Genomic DNA, 20,000 nt, shown 5'->3' on the forward strand with positions numbered 1-20,000 from the left:
TCTGAGATAATCCTTGTTTTGCACATTAAGCACACTGAGCTTCAAAGAAGCATAGACTTTTTACTTTCTTAGTTTTAATTATGTGTTGCAGAGTGAAAGATGTTCATCATGTTTTTGACCAAAAATGTTGACTCGTTCATTTGTTTTTCTGTTAACACCAGACGCAGAGATACTATAACTTAGTTGTTTCAGAAGTTGCTTTTGATTTTCTAAGTTTTATTTTATCTGTTTCTCTATTAGTGTGCATGATATTTGCATCGTTTCCAAACATGCTTTTACTTTTAGGATCGTATCCAATACTCTCGAGAAGAATTTGGAAAGAAGCGCGAGATGGCTGATAGAGACTATCTTGTGCTGACTCAGTGAACATTATGGAAGAAGGCGTAAGGCGATTGAATGCGAAACTAGATCCTGCGAAAGCGAGTGGGCCTGACAACATCAGTGCTAGGCTTCTGAAAGAGCTGTCCTCGGAAATCGCTCCTATCCTCACCACCATCTACAGATCCTCTCTAGACGCCAGATGAGTGCCCACAGATTGGAAGACTGCTCTGGTGACACCTATCTTTAAAAAAGGTGAACATTATGACCCAGCAAACTACCGCCCAGTCTCATTGACCTGCATAGCTTGCAAAGTGTTCAAACACATCATAGTACACGCCACCATGACACACCTGGAATAGAATAAAATCCTGTGTCCCCAGCAACATGGCTTCAGACAGCAGAGGACCGGTGAAACACAGCTCATTGAGCTAGTGGAAGAACTCACCTCAGACATGGCTTCTGGACAGCGAACAGATGTACTCGTGCTAGACTTTGCCAAAGCATTTGACAAAGTCAGCCACTCACTACTGCTGCACAAACTCCACAACTATGGCATACAAGGCAGGATCAACCAACGGATCTCCAGCTTCCTAGCCAATAGACGCCAAGCAGTTGTAGTTGAGGGGGCTCAGTCAGATTACATCGACGTCAAGTCAGGAGTTTCACAGGGGGTCAGTTCTTGGACCATGTCTCTTCCTGGTCTTCATCAACGACCTTCCCGAAGAACTGACCTCATAAACAAGGATGTTTGCCGATGACACCGCCATCTACCGCACAATAGCATCCATAGAAGACCATGCCCACCAACAAGATGATCTAGAACGCCTCCAGGTCTGGGAACAGAAATGGGAAATGGCTTTCAACCCAGGCAGATGTGCTACACTGAGAGTTACTCGCTGCAAAAGTTCTATCAGCGACAAGTACGAGATGCATGGACACAGGCTGGCAACAGTACAATCAACGTCATACCTGGGGGTCACCCTGAGAACAGATCTAGAGTGGGCGGATCACATTGAAAACATCACAAAGAAAGCAAGCAAAGCCCTCGGATTCCTGAGACGAAATCTAAAAGTTGCTTCCAATGACCTAAGAGAAAAAGCATACCTAACCTTTGTTAGACCCTTGCTTGAATACTCCAGCTCAGTTTGGGACCCTCACAAGACAGGATGCATAAGAAAAATCGAAAACATCAAGAGAAGGGCAGCTAGATTCGTCTTAACCAATATCATCGGCGTGCAAGCGTAACAGATATGCTTCAAAAGCTCAAGTGGCCATCTCTCCAGAAGTGATGCCAGGCATCTAGAGTCACAATGCTCTACAAAATAGTCAGTGACCAGGTGCAAATTAACAAAAGCGTTTTGGTTAAACCAGCAGTGAGAGACCGGTCACACGACCAGCAGTTCAAAAGGCTTGCGGATCAAAAGCAGCAATATAGACTCTTTTCGTTCCTTCCATGAGCCATCTGCAAGTGGGATTAACTCCCAGCCCACATAGTAGAGGCAGACTCCTCCACCAGCTTCAAGAACAGGGTCTCCTCCCACCTCAACTGTGCCACTCTGGACAGCCTCACAGCCGCGAGACTTCAGGAGTAGGCCCAAAACATGCTCACCAACTGTATCATGAATGTGAGAGTGCCTGGTTAGGTAGGTAGTGGGTAGTGGGGTGCTGGTAGGAGGGCGCTGTGGCGGGGGTGCCAGGAGCCATCATTAGGATGCCTGCCTGCCACTTCTCGCCCCCTCTGATCCAGTTAGCGGGCAGGAGGCAGTGTGTGAATGTTATTTGGAGCTCTTTTTTGTGTCTTTTTTTTCTAGTTAGCAATCAGTGAAATAGATTTGGAGCAAATTTTTTTTTTTGGGGGGGGGGGGGGGGGGGGGTTCCGGCAGCCGGCTTGTGGAAACCCCCAAATCTGTGGCTAAATAATCAGAGAGTAGATTGTGGCCACACAACAGAAGAAGAAGAAGAAGAAGAATCCGTGATTGTATCTTTTGATCGACAGTGTTTGTCATTGAGGAATCATTATTTTTATTCATTCATTTATTGTTTAGTTGTGTGTGTGTGTGTGTGCATTTTCGTATTTATTCCATATCAGTGCAGACGTGGATCATAATGATAATGTAAATTGTAATCCATGTCTGATGGTTAGAGCTCCTTGTCTTGTTTGCTTAGAGTTCCTTTTCTTGTCTTTTGTTTTTTAACATGCATGATGTATACCTGTACCATACACAAAAACATGAAGATAATGCACATTGTAACACTTATAACAATTAACACATTGTCATTTGAAAATGTTTACCAAGAAATTTAAAGGAAAGCCTTGTGTTTTTTTAATTTAGTTGTTAAGATGATAAATACAAAATAAAATTTTGCTGAAATAGCTATGTTTTTCTGCTTAAAAGTATGTTTTATTATGTTATTTCCAATCTTGAAATTGTGATAATTTTTTATGTGTGGCTGTTTCAACAACAGTCAGTTGATCCTCCATTGGAAAATGCTGTTCCCCTGATAGCTCTCTAAGCCAGTCATTGAATTACAGAGTGTGTTCTGTTCGTCCAATTGCGGAGTGGGCTTTTGCATTCAATGCAAAAACATCGTTACATTGGTACAATGGAGCTTGTTGAAGGAGTCAGTTTTACCAGCTACACTGAATTTTCTCATACTTTCGAAGCTTTTTGTGAAATATGTCCCGGTCATGTTCCATTTTGGAACCTCACCCTAACCCCTTGGAGCAACTGTCAAAAGGGTCAGCAGAGATTGAAATTTATCACTAACCATCACTTTGACAACCGCTATCTTGCCTATACAACATTTGTGGGGTTTAGTTGGCCCTCAATCACTTTGACAGCCCATTCTGTCATTAATAAGGTACACCAGTGAGTTACAAAGCAACAGGGGGGAAGATAGAAGGCAGTATGCTTTTGCAAAATCGGATGAGAGGGGATTGACTCTCCTCAGGATTAACACAAAGTGCCGAGCTTAATGAGAAACTGGATTGACATCAGTCTACTTTGAAAAAAAAAAAAAAGAAGAAGAAACAACCTAATCAGAGGTATATACTGATATAGTGACATTTTCTAGCATTTTCATTGATGACAAGTTGTCAGTTGATGACTTCAAACTGTTGGAGAATTATCAAGATTCACAGAATAGGCAATCGTAATGCTCTTCTGACCACTGACAGAACTGGCATTAGGTTTATAGGCTCAGCTGATGGTTAGTGGAATAGGTATTCGGCCTGGCTGTAGGTTCAACCAGTGGTCAGCAAAATAGTGTCCGTTTGATTTTTATAAGTTGATGTCATGTAGATGTACTGATTTAATACTGACAAAAAGGTCTCACATTATCATATGTTTACCTGTATCATAAAAAGTGCATTGCTATACTTGTATTGAAGGGCCACAAGTCCTCTTTACATCATCATGCTTAGGGTCAATAGAATTAGAAGTGGTCTCAAATGTGTCAGGATATTTCAAGCTTAAGGCATAAGTATCTGATATCAACATTGTAGTTCACACAAGTTGTGTTTGTATCTCCAGGCATGATTTATGTTGCTGCTTTTGTCGGCATTCGGTTTTCTTCTTACTTAGCAAAACCAGTATGCAACTGTGGACAGTATTTGTTCAGTAAAGAGATTGGGTGAAATTTGTGGTGCAGTAAACAAAGGAAGGGTGAAACTCACTGAGAACATTTATATATAAATGAGATGGCGTAAAAGAAATGGTTCACATTCACAATGTACAGGGCATAAAGATTTCAATAAAACCTGAAGGCAACCACCTGTACTGCATCCTTTACACAAGGTAATGATGATGATAATGATTGAATCGATATAGCACTATTCTGTATAAATAGTGCTCAGCTGTGCTGTGCAATGTAAAAACAGGCAAGTAAAATACATATTTAAACACTGCATTGAAAATCAAACATAACCTTGCACAAACACGCAGTCAAACACTAAAGTATGTTCAGACACTCTCAAAATCTCCATACACAACATCCCACTCATTGTACATATCAATATCATACATCACAATAACAAAATAATGCACATTTTATATTTATCACAGTACTGAACACTAAAACTACAATACTTCAAACAGAACTTAAGACCAACCACAATACTTAACATCACAATGCCAAATTGAAAGACATCTGAAATCACAATAATTAAAATCAGTATCACCCGCCTCCCCAAATAAAATCTGAACAGGATAAACATTTTTAAAACCAATCAAAATACTAAAAAGTTTAAAAGAATCGCAGTATTTTAAAAACCAGTCACAAACATCACCATGCCCAATCAATTTACAGTATTCCAAATCACAATACTCAAAAACCAATATTATAACCCCTTACCCCTTCCACACAACTCCTCAGCAAGTTTACAAGATACCCTGAAAATAAGAAATATGCATGAGATGGTTTTGTGTCCATCCATAATATATTGCTGCACATGAAAGAGTAAATTAATAGTTATCACATGACAGGTGTGATAGCTAAGCAGTCAGAGCTCTGGACTTTCACTTTGACCCGTGGTCCTTGATTTGATCCCAGTTTTGACACTGTGGATTGGAGTTCAAAATGAGTTTTTGCAATCTCCCAGGTTAACAAAATATGTAGACCTGTCAGCACTTTAATTCTCTTGTTGTATAAACAGGCAGAAGATATGTTAAAAAAAAAAAATTCCGAATTCATGCAAAGTGGGTGTTTGATGGGATGTAGAAACATGAGCATACCCAGCATGCACATAACCTTGGAAATGAAGTATGGCTGTCTTAAATGGTGGAGTAACATTACTGAGAATGGCCATACTCATACTAAAAGCCCATGCATAATGCTCCTTGATACTGTTGTTGTTTTACCAGTTGGCATTTGTGTTGGATGAGAATTGATGATATCATTGATGATTGTGTGGATGTTGCAGATATCTGTCGAGTGTGCCGTTGTGAGGGGACAACAGACAAGCCCCTGTACTATCCGTGTGTGTGTACTGGCAGCATCAAATATGTCCATCAAGACTGGTAGGTTTTCTTCCTTTGATTAATTAGACATCTGTATTTCACTCTGTTGTTAGTCTTCTTTGATCTGTCTGCATAGATTGAATGCCCCACAACCCCACACCCCGACACCCTTCTTGTCAGAATGTCATATTCTTTTCTTTCTTTTTTTTAAACATTGATTCTTTTCCCTCTACTTCCAAAGTTTAATCAGAGTAACCAGTAAATATCAACAGTATTTTTCTTTTGATACAAGTAACCTGTAAATGATAATACTTATACTATAGAAACTATATCAGGATAGTGTTTGTTTATATTGTGGATGTGTGAAAAAAAATTATGACAAATTCTCCACACAGAAGATGTTGTTTAGTTAAGCACGATACACACCACAATACCTCACTCACAGACTGTGCTGGTGAACATTGAACTGATGTCTTTGGTATATCACTTTCACATTTTTTTTAACAAAAATGTACGGAGCCCTGACGATCGTGGTCTGCCAACATGGAGACCAGGCCGGAAGTCCTTGTGTGATATGCTTATGACCTATCTGTGGTTCCAAATTAACAGAATAAAATTATGGTTTGTATGTGATAGGTTTTTAATGCAGCAACCTAATGGGTTTGTTTTGTGTGTTGCTATGTGTACGTGTTTGTGTGTGTGTGTGTGAACAGCACCAAGATCAGTGCATTGATTATGTTAGAGTGATTTCCGTAAAGTAACCAAAAACTTACATTATAGTTTTCATGTGTATATGGGCTTATGCGTTTGAGTGGGGGCGGGGAGAGAATTGTTCTGTGTTTATGAAACACTGATTGTCTGGGGAAACTTTGTGGTCTGCATCATCCTTAAAAACCAATATGAGTTCAAACAACGTCATGCAGAAGAAGCCTTTGATATGTATGTCATTAGCTTGATTTTTATTATTGTTTTCCCTCAGCTTGGTCCAATGGCTCAAGTACAGCCGCAAAGAATATTGCGAGCTCTGCAAGCACAGATACTCCTTCACACCAAGTAAGTCCTTGGCTGGTCTGTCAGTGACTTTTTAATTTATTTTGGAGCAGTATAACTATGAGTTTTTTTTGGTTTTTTTGTTGTTGTTGTTTTTGTTTGTTTGTTTTATCTTGCTTTGTTTTTGGTGCCCTAGATTTTATGACATATTGTTTTCTGTATCTTGGTGATGATGAATGATGATGGGGATGGTGAATATGCTGCTGTACAGGTCTATTTTAGGTTTGGCACTGGTTAACAGGGCTGTACACTGAATAATACACCCCTGTGTCAGCCAGGCTGAGAGATAAGACAACGCTGTGTTGGTCAGGAAATTTTAGCATCACTCCCAAAGATGCATTTATGAAGTGGATGACCTTCGACTGAGTGGTCCCAGTCTTACCCATTTGAGTCTGTAGCACACTCAGCTCTGTGTAGCACCTGTCCATGGGCCCAAAGCCTAGTTCCGACAGGGATTGAATCTGCATCCTCTCAGTCGTCAGTCTTTGACACTGAACACTTAGCCATGTCAGTATTTTGAGATATTTGAAGTGATCGAAGGAATGATGATGGAGGGAGATTAATCCTCATTTCTGTCCTGCGCCTGAGCATTTCTCAGGTGCCATGGCAGTGTCAGTTAGGCGTTGACTTCTGGTCCACTGTTCACCAGTGACCAGGGTTCGAGGCCCCATTTTGACATTGTTTTGCATCCTTGAAAAAAAGCATTTTACTCTGATTTTCCCCACTCCACCCAGGTTTGAATGGGTACCTGATTTGATTACAGTTTTTGAAGATAAAAACACAGTGAACACGATAAATTCACTGTCCCGGCAAACGAAACAGACGATGGGACCTTTAAACTTTTTAACTGAATAAGCCTACACCTCATTGATTCTTCAGATATATATGTATGAACTCATTTCATCAGACTAGTTTTCAAGCTCGTCATTTTCATGAACTATAAACGAAAGGAGTTAATTTCTAATTCCTACATAATTTCCTTCTGCATCAAAGTCTGTCAGTTTTTCCATATGTAGATTTGTTCATAGGTTCAATGTAAAAAATAATGTTAAACTTCACAACCTTGAAAAATGTGCTAAATGAATGGTGAATGTGCTTGCATGCATAAAAGTTTGTGTGTGTTCAGCACTTTATTAATGTTTGTGTTCACGCTTGCACTCATATTATTTGTGTTCATGTGTGTTGCTATTTGCTTTGTGTTGTGCTTGTGTGAGTTGGTGCATATGGGCATACCAATACTTTTTGTAACAAATTGTATATCTTTTTGTGAGTTCTGCACTCCAGCACATATTTCAGAATAGAATTAGAAATCATGACTTCTTTTATTTTCCTTCTTTTCTTTGAAACAGTTTATTCCCCGGACATGCCCAAGAGACTGCCTATCCGAGACATTGTGAGTGGTTTGGTGACAAGCATGGCACGTGCTGTGCGTTACTGGTTCCACTACACGCTGGTGGCATTTGCTTGGCTGGGGGTTGTACCTCTCACTGCCTGTAAGTTTGTGTAATTTGTGTATAAGTATTTGGGGTGGAGGATTGGGTGTGTGTGTGTTTGTGGGGGGTGGGTGTGGTGTTGGGTGATTGAGTGTGTGTGTATGTGTGTGTGTGTTTTAAGTGTGTGTGGGTTTGAGTGTGCGTGTGTGTGTGTGGATGGAAGGGATTGAATGTTTTGCTTTGAGTGTAAATATGTGAGGATGTGGGTGTGTGTGGGCTGAGAGCGAGGGGTTTGAGGGAAGGGGGGTGGGGGGGGGCCAGGGGGTTGTCTGTATGAACCACAATAATTTTTTTTTTTTTCAAGAGTAGCATTTATGAATACTTTGAACAGACACACCATTGATAATGAGTATCACCTTCTTGCAGAGCCTTATCACTTTGATAACAATGTCATAAGAGATGGACATGTGGTTTTTGTGAAAGAATGGGTAGATGCAAATATATATCTCATTCATGATTTGGTAAATTATGACAATGCTGATTTCTTTTCATATCAAGAATTTAAAGATAAATACAACACAGTGACACACACCTTTTAAAAAAAATTATTTTGTACTTTATGAAGTGGTGTTCCGGACCACAGAGTAGTCATGCTTAAAATCAGGAAATACACTTTCTGCCACTGAAAATGTCCTGGATAGTGGTGTGTGGGTGCTGTATCCCGAAAGGTAAAATCAGGCAGTAAAGTCAGTGCTTGGTGGTATGGTGACCTAACTGACAGCTGCCCTAAAAAGTAGCCCATGCTGGTCTCGATTGGAAGAGTAATAATTTTTCCCTTGTGTTTCAAAACTACCACAGCTAAGATGGTTTTAAACATGGCTTCTGTACCACATTTATCCTACAGGTAAATATCTTTGCATGATTTAATCCATTCAGTGTTCCGGGATGGAAATTTCCATCCCCTTCCAATGTGCAAAAAAAAAGTGCCCCAGGGTGGAGATTTCTGTCTGTGTCATTGTAGGAATTTTCCTGTAGTAAAATCATTAAATTGATGTGGAATTATCGTAACTGGATAGTGTGTTCATTTTCCTTTCAGAATAGTAAAGGCTAACGGTTATAAGTATCCTTTGTTTTAGTAGTTTGCATGGTAGAGTTTTTTCCTTAAAAAAAAAAAAAAAAAAAAAAAAATTGTACCCTCCTTTATGTTTTTTTAAATTTTGGTTGCCCCATCTGTGCTGTTTTCAGTGGCATTTCTTCCACTCCGCTCATTACAAGTTCCCAATACACAGTCATACACAAGTTCATGAGTGTGTGTGTGTGTTTGTGTGTGTGCGTGCATATGTGCATGCTTTGTGTGTGTGAGTGTGTGTGTGTGCGTGTTATTGATGCAGTTTATAATGATAGTGAAATGTGTGTGTGTGCAGGCCGGATCTACCGTTGTCTCTTCACTGGCTCGGTCAGCTCCTTGCTGACCCTTCCCCTTGACATGCTGTCCACGTAGGTGAAATTTTCTTTCTGTCAGTGTGTTCCATGGAAAAAGTCGAGCCTACATTTATATTGAATCATTGTTTGGGTAATGCATAGATAGGAAACAGTTGGGTTTCTTTCTTTCTTTCTTCTTTTTTGTTGTTGTTGTAAATCTTGTGTAAACAGAGTTAAAGATTTTTTTAGTATGTTTGAGCTGGAGTCATTTTTGTGTTAAAACGTGTGTTTTACTCATCGGTTTTTACATTGTTCTGCAAAACTGGGCATGGTTTTACATGGAAAGACGCTGTATAATTTGAGCTGTTATGATGATGATGATGATTATGTGAGTTCCTTCCGTTGTGGCAGGGAGAACCAATACTTGGCCTTTCAGTGGAAAGTCGCTATACAAAATAAGTTATTATTATTATTATTACTATTATTCACATTTTAATGTCAAAATGTGTTTGTTACTCATCGGCTTTAGCACTGTACAGCAAAACTTAGCATGGTTTTACATGGACAGGCACTACATGATTTGAGTTATTATTATTTTTATCATTATTATTACTCTTGATGGTGATGTGACTTCCTTTGTGGCATGGAGAACCTATAGCATGGCTTCACATGGAAAGGCGCTATATGATTTGAGCTGATATTATTATTATTATTATTATTATTATTAAGATGATAATGTTGATGATGATGTTCCTTTGTGGCAGGGAGAGTCTATAGCATGGCTTTACAGGGACAGGCGATAAGTTACTATTATTATTATTATTATTATTATTATTATTATCATCATCATTAAGTTCCTTTATGGGCTTATCATTGTTATTATTGTCATTATTGTTATGATTATCATTGTCATTAAGTTCCTTCCTTCCGTCCTGTGTGGCCTGCAGGGAGAACCTGGCCTCGGACTGCTTCCAGGGGTGCTTTGTGGTGACCTGCACGCTGTGCGCTTTCATCAGCCTAGTGTGGCTGAGGGAGCAGATCCTGCATGGCGGGGGGCCTGATTGGCTGGAGCAGGACAACCAGCCCCCCAACCAGGCCAGGGTGAGACGTGTGGCTAGTGTCAGACATGATGATGATGATTAGAGCTGGACAACCAGCCCCCCAACCAGGCCAGGGTGAGACGTGTGGCTAGTGTCAGACATGATGATGATGATTAGAGCTGGACAACCAGCCCCCCAACCAGGCCAGGGTGAGACGTGTGGCTAGTGTCAGACATGATGATGATGATTAGAGCAGGGACAACCAGCCCCCCCAACCTGGCCAGGGTGAGACGTGTGGCTAGTGTCAGACATGATGATGATGATTAGAGCTGGACAACCAGCCCCCCCCAACTTGGCCAGGGTGAGACGTGTGGCTAGTGTCAGACATGATGATGATGATTAGAGCAGGGACAACCAGCCCCCCCAACCTGGCCAGGGTGAGACGTGTGGCTAGTGTCAGACATGATGATGATGATTAGAGCAGGGACAACCAGCCCCCCCAACCTGGCCAGGGTGAGACGTGTGGCTAGTGTCAGACATGATGATGATGATTAGAGCTGGACAACCAGCCCCCCCAACCTGGCCAGGGTGAGACGTGTGGCTAGTGTCAGACATGATGATGATGATTAGAGCTGGACAACCAGCCCCCCCCAACCTGGCCAGGGTCAGGGCCAGTGTCAGACATGATGATGATGATGTTGATGATTGTGATGATGATGATGATGATAGAGCATGACAACCAGCCCCCCAACCAGGACAGGGTGAGACATGTGGCTGGTGTCAGACATGAAGATGATGATGATGATGATGATTAGAGCAGGACAACCATCCCCCCCCCCCTGACCCCCCCAACCTGGCCAGGGTGAGATGTGTGGCCAGTGTCAGACATGATGATAATGATAATGATGATGATGATGGGTAGGTATGTATGAATTAATGATGTGTAAAAAAAAAATGTGTTTGCACTTTGAACGTTTGAAATAAAATGTTTAAAATCCTTAAATTTTTATTTTTTACAGTCCGAAGAAATTCCTTGGTTGTAATTGTAAGTAGCCTTTGTGAGTCCTGCACAGCATGGCACAACACAATATAAAATAAAACAAAACAAAATACAACACAACAATACAAAACAAAATAAAACACGACACAGCACAACCACAACTCAACTCACCACAAGACAACACTACAGTAGAGCAGAGCATGAATACAACCACAATATACAGCACAAAAACAACACAGCACAGCACAACAACCACAACACAACAGCAACAACAACTACAAACACTAATAAACAACAACACACGTTGTCCTCCCACCACAGAATCTGCTGGACGGAGGTGCCATGAACAACTTGATAGGAGGCCTGGCAGGAGGTGGCGGAGGAGGAGGGGGTGGACACCGAGGAGGGGCAGCAGCAGCAGCAGCAGCACCAGCCAACGCTCCTCCGCCCAACAACCCGGCAGGTGATGAGCCCCCCCCAGTGGGGGAGGAGGAGGTGGTGGAGGGAGGAGGGGAGAACGTGGAGCAGGACAACGATGGAATCATGGAAGGGGGCAACAATGCTGGGAACGCTGCTCAAGGTGAGGAGGAGGGGGCGTGGGGAGGGAGAGGGGGTACAGGACTGAGAGACTGATTGACTTGCTTTGCTCATTCCAGTCCAGGTACAAGCTGACTTTCACCATGATTGTTACTTTCCCTTGTGCCGACAATTGTCCAAACGCAGTGATGCGCTTCTTTGAGAAAACTGGAACAGTTGTTACTGTGGATTTCAGCTGTTGGCTATGTTTGTATTGTGGAGCTTGAACAGCGTTGTGCAAGAGATTGTTTGATGAAAACTTGGGGTGTGAGTAAAGAGGAGTAATTTGTTGAATGTCCCGTCATACGTACAGGTAAAAAATGTGGGGTGTGAGAGAAAATGTAAAGGATGACGTGTTCATTATAGAAACGACTGATATGATTATGTGTGTGTGTGTGTGAATTTGTCCTTTGTGAGGTTGGCTGAGCCATAAGCAACAAAATGATCAGTAGTATCAGACTGACATAGATTCCCCATTCCCCTTTATGTGGTGAAAGTATCTACATCTAGCACCCACTCCCCACCTCCACCAGAAATGAATGATATGGATACTTATATAGCGCCTATCCTCGGTCGGAGACCAAGGTCTTAACACTTTACAAACTTGGGGTCATTTGCACAACAGGCTGCCTACCTGGGTAGAGCTGACTGACGGCTGCTGTTGGGCGCTCATCATTCGATTCCTGTGTCATTCAGCCAGATTTCAGGCATGCACACATACACACTCAGAGAGACATGAAACATTTTACATGTATGACCATTTTGTTTATTTACCCCACCACATATGTAGGCAGCCGTACTCTGTTTTCAGGGGTGTGCATGCTGGGTATATTGTTTCCATAACCCACGGAACACTGACATGGATTACAGGATCTTTACTGTGCATATTTGATTTTCTGCATGCGTATACACACGAAGGGGGTTCAGGCAATAGCAGGTTTGCACAATGTCTGACTTGGAAAAATCTCCACCCTTTACTCATTAGGCGCCGTTACCAAGATTTGAACCCAGGACCCATAGATTGAAAGTCCAAATCTTTAACCACTCGGCTAGTGTGGGTAGAGGACTGACATACTGATTGACTTACTTTACTCATTCTAGTCCAGGTACAAGCTAACTTTTACTACCATGATTACTTCCCCTGTGGACCAGGTATGAGTATATTGTATTTTAACTCCTGTCTGAACGCAGTGACGCCTCCTTGAGACTGTGGATTATGCCTGTTGGCTTTGTTCGTAGTGTGGATCCTGAACAGCATTATGCAAGAGATTGTTTGATGAAACATTGGGGTGTGAGTAAAGAGTAATTTGTTTTATGTCCCATCACACCTACTGGTAAATGTAGAGACATGTGAAGTGTGAGAGAAAGTGTAGAGGATGACATGTTTGTTACAGAAATGACTGGTAATATGTATGTGTGTGTGTGTGTGTGTGAGAGTATGTGAGTTTGTCCTTTACTCTGTGTGGTTGGCTGGGACATAGGAAACAATGATGTATCAATGAATAAGTATTAGACTGACATGGATTCCCCATTCCCCTTTATGTGGTGGAAGTATCCACCCCCTAGCAACACCCACTCCCAACCTCCCCCAGAAATGAAGGTAAACATTGTGTGTGGTTTCTGTGCAGATGACAATAACTGGAACCCCATAGAGTGGGACAGAGCAGCTGAAGAACTGACCTGGGAAAGGGTGAGTAAAACGCTGAACAGCGCTGACGAGCAATGTTTTTCTTTTTTTCTTTTTTTTTTCTCTATGAAATTTAGCATGAAAATGAGCCAGTGAAGTCAGGTGATCAAATGTTTATTGTATGCAGTTCAAGCTGAAAGGTTTTTGTTTGTTTTTTAACAAACAAACAAACTGTTGTTTGGTATGAGAATTAAGTAATGATAGGTAAAGTAGGAATTGACAATTTGAGCCTGTTACAATTTTCTTTATAAAGAAATCTATCTTTTACCTTAGGTTATTTTTGTTTGTTTTGTTTTGTGGACATTTCTGATTCACTGTTGCAAAACTGAATAATTTAGAAAACATTGAGTTGCATGTACTTTGTTCTGTAATGAAAGATATGGGTTAATCTGTTCTGCTGTTATGAGAAATGTGGGGTCTCTTTTCTTCTGTAATGAAAAGTGTGTGGTCTGTTTTCTGTCCACAGCTACTGGGTCTTGATGGCTCTCTTGTCTTCTTGGTAAGTAGTGCATTTCTGCTCTTTTTTTTCTCTTTGTGTGTGTGTGTGTGCTATATTTAGGAAAACATATTGCAGAAGTATTATGCCACATATCACATAACTCTAGAACTGAAAGAAATTTGTAATTATATGTTCATGATTGTATAAACACCATTCTGTCACTGTGTTCACGGAAATTAATATGTAGCCTCCCCCCCCCCCCTTCCCCAGGCCACCCTCCCCGCCTCGTTCCACCAAAACCCCAACTCTCTCCCAGTGTAGAAAAACGTTTTATTATCATACCATCTTGACTTTCTTGTCAGTGTTTGTCTCTTTCTGTGTTTCATAATGTGTTTTGTGTTTGAGCATGGTGACAGCCAAATTTTTTTTCATGGAAATGTCACTTCAGGTTTTTTTTATCACATCCATTTCTGGGATGGCACCTGTTCCTGTAAATGAGTGTGTTTGTAGTGACTATGTAAGTTGATTTATTTTATTATTTCATCATTTATAGTCCATGAGCTTTGTACATGTAAAGCGTTTTGAGCTCTGTTTGAGAAAAAGTTCCTAAGTGTTTATGATGATGATGATGATTATGTTTATGTGTGTGTGTTTCAGGAACATGTCTTTTGGGTGGTCTCCCTCAACACTCTCTTCATTTTGGTGTTTGGTAAGAAAGATGTTCTGATTTCTAGAGTAATGTGAATTGCATCATTTTCTTCTGCTTGTCGTTTGTGTATGTTTGTTTGCAAATGTGATTTTGAGATCTTTTGTGTGATTTGGAATATATTTAAGGATTTAAAAGGCCAACAAAGCGCTGCTGAAAAATCCCTGGGATCTGACTTAAAATGTAGGCTCGCGGTTGGACAGTTTTTTGCCTGACCACTCCTGCTCTCGCTTCACTGACAGGCTGTCATGGGTTGGGGGGAACCTATTTCTGGCTGCAAGACATGGGAAAGGAGTCTGGTCTGTCGATATCGTGTACACTGAGCAGCAGTGTCCCAGTACCACTGTTTACTCTGACCCACACACACTGTGCCTCATACCAGTTCAAATAACTGTCATAACCCGAGCTCCCGTGCCCCCCTCCCTCCCGTCTCTCTCTCTTTGCAAATTTGAGAATTAATAATTCAGTAATATTACGTTGCCTGTTGATTCTGCAGTACCTGTGACTGAACCTTTATTTTCAGGCGAATATACGTTTTTACTTTTCTTTTCTGTTTTCTTAATGTCTGATTATAAAACATAAGTGGATTGCTTCAAATGAAAAGCTGTATATGTTTTTTTGTCTTGTGTTTTTTGCTTTGTTTTTATCGAGAGACTGTCCTATAGTTTACTCATTTTTTTGACTGGTAGATCATGAGCGGATTTCTCCATTTCAAATGATGATTGCCACATGTTGTTATCAATTCTAATAGCTTAAATACATGTTCTTCGTCTGTCTGTCCCTGGCTATAACAGACGCACACAGACGCACACACAGACACACACATACATACACACACTCGTACACACGCTCGCTTGCTCGCTCGCTCGCTCACTCCCCCTCATTCTTTCTCACACAGACATACTGAAATTCCAGGGGTTTTCATTGTCAGTGTGTTTACTTCAGACCTACGACGGCTGCTAAACTCAGAACCTGAGTAAAGCGTGTATGGACTGGATTGGTCACCCTCCGTCCCTTTGACTGACAGTGCGAATTTCAAATTTGGAAGTAGGCCAATGCAGAATCGTTTTCTGAAACTCGCTAAGTTGAGAAATATTGTAGTAGATTTTTCATTCAGATGTTAGGCAACATAAAAGATGTACTTATGCAAACTTATAGCTGTGCTGGTGGTCTGGCGGTATGTTTATTTTTGTGATGAAAAACCGATGTGGAGCTGTTATTTTCCCATCAGAACCCGAAAAGGAATAGTTGAAGACAATCCTCTTTTTACATAGGTTTTTTTTTGCGTGTGTTTAAGGTTTGTAGACTTTAATAAATTAAAAAAATCACAACATAAGTTAGCAAAATCATACATGGCCATTTCACACACATACCCTCACACTTCTTGGGAACTACTTTTCTTTGACTGCATATGCTGTTAGGGAAATTATATATGTGTGAAGATATTGGTGGGAATGTTATTCGTTGAACATTTTAATATCATGGATTTGTCACAGGCACACTCAGACACTATTGGCACATAAATCTGTTACCTGTACATGTATTGTAATTTTTGCTTAAAAAAAAAAAAAGTGATGTTTTTTTCTCTTTGTTTTCAGCGTTTTCACCATATCATATAGGGCACTTCACACTTGTTGGTCTCAAGGTGGATGACGTGGTGAGTTTTTTTTGTTTTTTATTATATTGAAAAAATAAGGTATTGTACATGGGATATAGCGTATGTGTACATGTGTATGAATGAGTGTGTGTGTTACTGAATGAATAAAAAAGCATGTCTGTGCATGAGTGTTTCTATATAGGCATGTGTATGTATGTTTATGCATGTCCTCAAAGGAAAAATTCTTATAATGCCTAAAATTTCCTGAGTCTTTCGGCTGCAGTGGTTTTAGTTTTTGTGCTTCCACTTTCTGGAATTTGCTTCCTGTCGGCCTTCGGCAGCAACCATCACTCCCTCTGTTGGCAACTCCCAGCTAAAGACTCATGTGTTTTGTGAGGCGTTTTTGTGATTTTTTTTTTCCCCCTTCACTGTTGATTTGTTTTGTATTCTGCTCATGGGTTCATGTGTGTATGATAGAGTGTGGTTGGTCATTTTTGACTGTGTACGAATGGGCGATTGCCAGTGTTTTTAGTCTAAATTTATTTAGAGAAATGTTCTATACAAACGCCATATATTTATTATTGTTATTATCATTGTTGTTGGTCCAGGTGGGGGCGTCTCACTTTGAGGGTCTGCTGACCACCTTGGCTGGATACCTGGTGATTGCCGTGTCCTTCATGACCATTTACCTGCTCTGCTCCTTGGCCAGGTTGAGAAAGTGAGTTTAGAAAAATAATGGTTTATCACATAACTGAATAAAAATCAAGGAATGGTAATGCATTTTGCGTTCACTCCAAATTGCTGTAAATTAAATGTTGAATGGGTGATATGGATTCTTCTATAGTGCCTAGCTTTGGTCGCAAACCAAGCTCTAAGTGCTTTGCAAACACAGGGTGATTTGCACAATGGGCTGCCTACCTGGGTAGAGCTGACTGACGATATGCCATTGGGTGTTTCATCATTCGTTTCCTGTGTCATTCAATCAGATTTCAGGCACGCACACATACACACTATAACAGACATGTAACAGTTTATGTGTATGACTGTTTTGTTTATTTGTCCCGCCATGTAAGCAGCCATACTTCATTGGGGGTGTGCATGCTAGGTATGTTGTTGTTTCCATAACCTAACAACCGCTGACATGATCTTAAATGTGTGTATTTTATCTTCTGTGTGCGTGTACACATGAAGGGGGTTCAGGCACAAATAGGTCTGCACATAATTATGTTGACATGGGAGATCGAAAAAATCTCCACCCTTTACCCACCAGGCGCCGTTAACGAGATTCAAACCCAGACCCTAAGATTGAAAGTCCGATGCTTTAACCGCTCAGCTGTTGCGCCTGTTATTGTCATTATTATCAGATTATTTATGATAAAGAAAGCAGACTGACAGGCCACGAATCTGTTGTTGTGGGTGTTTTCATATGTGGGTGCATCTGGTGCTGGCAGGTTCCGTCGGGTGGTTGGCCTGTGCTACGTGGTGGTCAAGGTCAAACTTCTGGTTGTCATGGAGATTGGGGTCTTCCCGCTGATCTGTGGCTGGTGGCTGGACATCTGTTCCCTGGTAAGTTTGAAAGACAGAACTTTACTACTTTTTGTGAGCTTTGCAATGGTGTAATTGATTTTACTGAACAAGAAATGATGTAATCCCAAGAGTGAAAGAAGTCCAGATGCAGCATGCTGACAACCTGGTGTGTAAGCTCTGGCCTTATCTCAGCCCTTTACTGATGAGTGCATGCCTCGGCAGCATTCAAGGGGTTAATTAGAATGGACATGGATCACTGTATGGTTCTCATTTTTTTTAGGTTTATTGAACAAAGTCTTAATTTGAACGCATGGAATACAACACACACATCTCAACCGCTGGGCAACTAGCATGAGGCTTATAATATGCACCACTTCTTTGTTTATACATTGGGGAGGTGGGGGTTGGGGGGGAGCAGAGTTGGGGTGGTGCTTTAACTGTAATGATACACTCTCCCTGGAGAGAGCAGCCCAAATATCACGCAGAGAAATCTGTTGAATACAATACAATACAGTACGATACAGTAAAATACAACACAGTACAATACACAACAATACAACACAACGCCTCCACCGTTTCAGTCCATGTTCGACGCCACCCTGAAAGACCGGAAGAACAGCTTCCACCTGGCGCCGGGCACCTCCATGTTCATCCACTGGCTGGTAGGCATGGTCTACGTCTTCTACTTTGCCTCCTTCATCCTGCTTCTCCGGGAGGTGCTCAGGCCCGGCGTCCTCTGGTTCCTCCGTAACCTCAACGACCCAGACTTTAACCCCATCCAGGAGGTAAACGGCTGAAGATGGGCAGGGGTTAACTGACCATTAGCAGGGGTGGGTAAGGCCTGGACTTGGTCCTTGGAAGGTTTAAAGTAGGTTGAAAGTAAGGGGAATGGTTGAAAGGTATTATTGCATTGTTTTTGGAGATGACATTGTCCTGGTTGTTGCCTCAATGATCCCATCTGTCTTCAGCCCTGGGAGATGTGGAAAAAATATCACGAGCTGGTGATGAAGAGAATGGGATTTCAGAGGTTTTTGAAGCTCTGTGTAGTGTTGTTTCTTGAGTTATCCTCTAAATGGTATGTTCTGGAAAATAATTTTATAAGATAAAATAAAAAGATGTGCTTATATTAGAATAGTAAGTTTACATTATTAGGTTGATTTATGTTATTGGTATATAATTATGTAAGACTCAGTTAGTAAGAGATATAAAAATAATCATCTGTTTAAAAATGTGAAATGTTAAGTGAAATTGTAACTGTATTCCATATTTATTGGTAATATTGGAAGCACTGATTTATTTAGGAGATATAGAATGTCAGAAAATGAAAATTGTTGAGGAGAATGTGTGCCTGAAAAAGAATTTTTTTTCCCAAATGATTGATTATGTGTATTGTGATTATATTTATTATTATTGGAAATGATAATAGACTTCCTTGCATTGACTGATATTTGCTTGTCTTTTTTTTTTTTTTTCCCAGATGATTCATTTACCAGTGCACAGACATATCAGAAGATTTGTTGCATCAGTGGTAAGTTGACTTTAGACACAAATAGACATATACGGTATTGGGTTCAGATTGCATATAAATCTACGTACATGATATGATTTGTGAATGGTTTTATAGTTATAAGGTGGAGATTGCAGGTGTAAAAGGATTTTTGCTATAATTTGCTGTTTTTGTTTTAAAAATGATTATAGCAAAAAGGGTGTAGAGAGCAAATAAAGACAAGAGAAGGAAGGAGAGAAGGAACAGACAAGAAGAAAGAGAGAGAAGAGAGTTGGGCGGGCAAAGAAACCAGACAGAAAGAAAGGACATGAGATAAATATACTAAAAAAAACGAGAGGCAAGGCCTTCAAGACTCACTTGTGATACACTTGAAAGAAAAAAAAATCTAATCGTTAAAATGTGTTCTGTATTTGTAAGCCCTGTACACTGAGAGTAAAACACACAAGCTTTTTATGTATTGAGTATAATTTCAAAATGTAATGTTTAAGATGAGAAAGATCAGTTTAATAAAGCAAATTAAGTCCCCTAGCATTAATTACAGAGTAATTTCCCTTTTTTACTATCTGCACCAAAACGTTTGCAAAATAAATAAAACTTCCATGCTTAGCAAAAGAAGTTCCTGTTTGAACAAAAAATGATAATAATGACTGCTATTGTTGTTGTGTCAGAATATCAGATCAAAGTGCCAAGTTTAGAGAATACAAAAAATATCAATATAACAGTAAATGCAGTTTGCA

General features: G+C 40.6%; 1 protein-coding gene across 2 annotated transcripts in view; it reads left to right on the top strand.

Annotated features, from left to right (window-relative positions):
• Window positions 1–20,000, top strand: part of LOC143285431 (E3 ubiquitin-protein ligase MARCHF6-like) — a 38,512-nt gene that overhangs the window by 92 nt on the left and 18,420 nt on the right. The window contains exons 2-15 of one of the 2 annotated variants that reach the window (XM_076592696.1): window positions 5,243–5,339; window positions 6,259–6,332; window positions 7,679–7,822; window positions 9,187–9,259; window positions 10,132–10,285; window positions 11,546–11,804; window positions 13,429–13,490; window positions 13,954–13,986; window positions 14,584–14,635; window positions 16,231–16,289; window positions 16,838–16,947; window positions 17,681–17,795; window positions 18,338–18,541; window positions 19,234–19,284. In XM_076592696.1, coding sequence (XP_076448811.1) covers window positions 5,243–5,339; window positions 6,259–6,332; window positions 7,679–7,822; window positions 9,187–9,259; window positions 10,132–10,285; window positions 11,546–11,804; window positions 13,429–13,490; window positions 13,954–13,986; window positions 14,584–14,635; window positions 16,231–16,289; window positions 16,838–16,947; window positions 17,681–17,795; window positions 18,338–18,541; window positions 19,234–19,284 — 1,487 coding nt within the window. Of the gene's footprint in view, window positions 1–5,242; window positions 5,340–6,258; window positions 6,333–7,678; window positions 7,823–9,186; window positions 9,260–10,131; window positions 10,286–11,545; window positions 11,805–13,428; window positions 13,491–13,953; window positions 13,987–14,583; window positions 14,636–16,230; window positions 16,290–16,826; window positions 16,948–17,680; window positions 17,796–18,337; window positions 18,542–19,233; window positions 19,285–20,000 lie in introns of both variants that reach the window. The other variant, XM_076592695.1, reaches the window with a different exon arrangement.

This window comes from Babylonia areolata, chromosome 9 (genome assembly GCF_041734735.1).
Source record: "Babylonia areolata isolate BAREFJ2019XMU chromosome 9, ASM4173473v1, whole genome shotgun sequence".
NCBI lineage: Eukaryota > Metazoa > Mollusca > Gastropoda > Neogastropoda > Buccinidae > Babylonia > Babylonia areolata.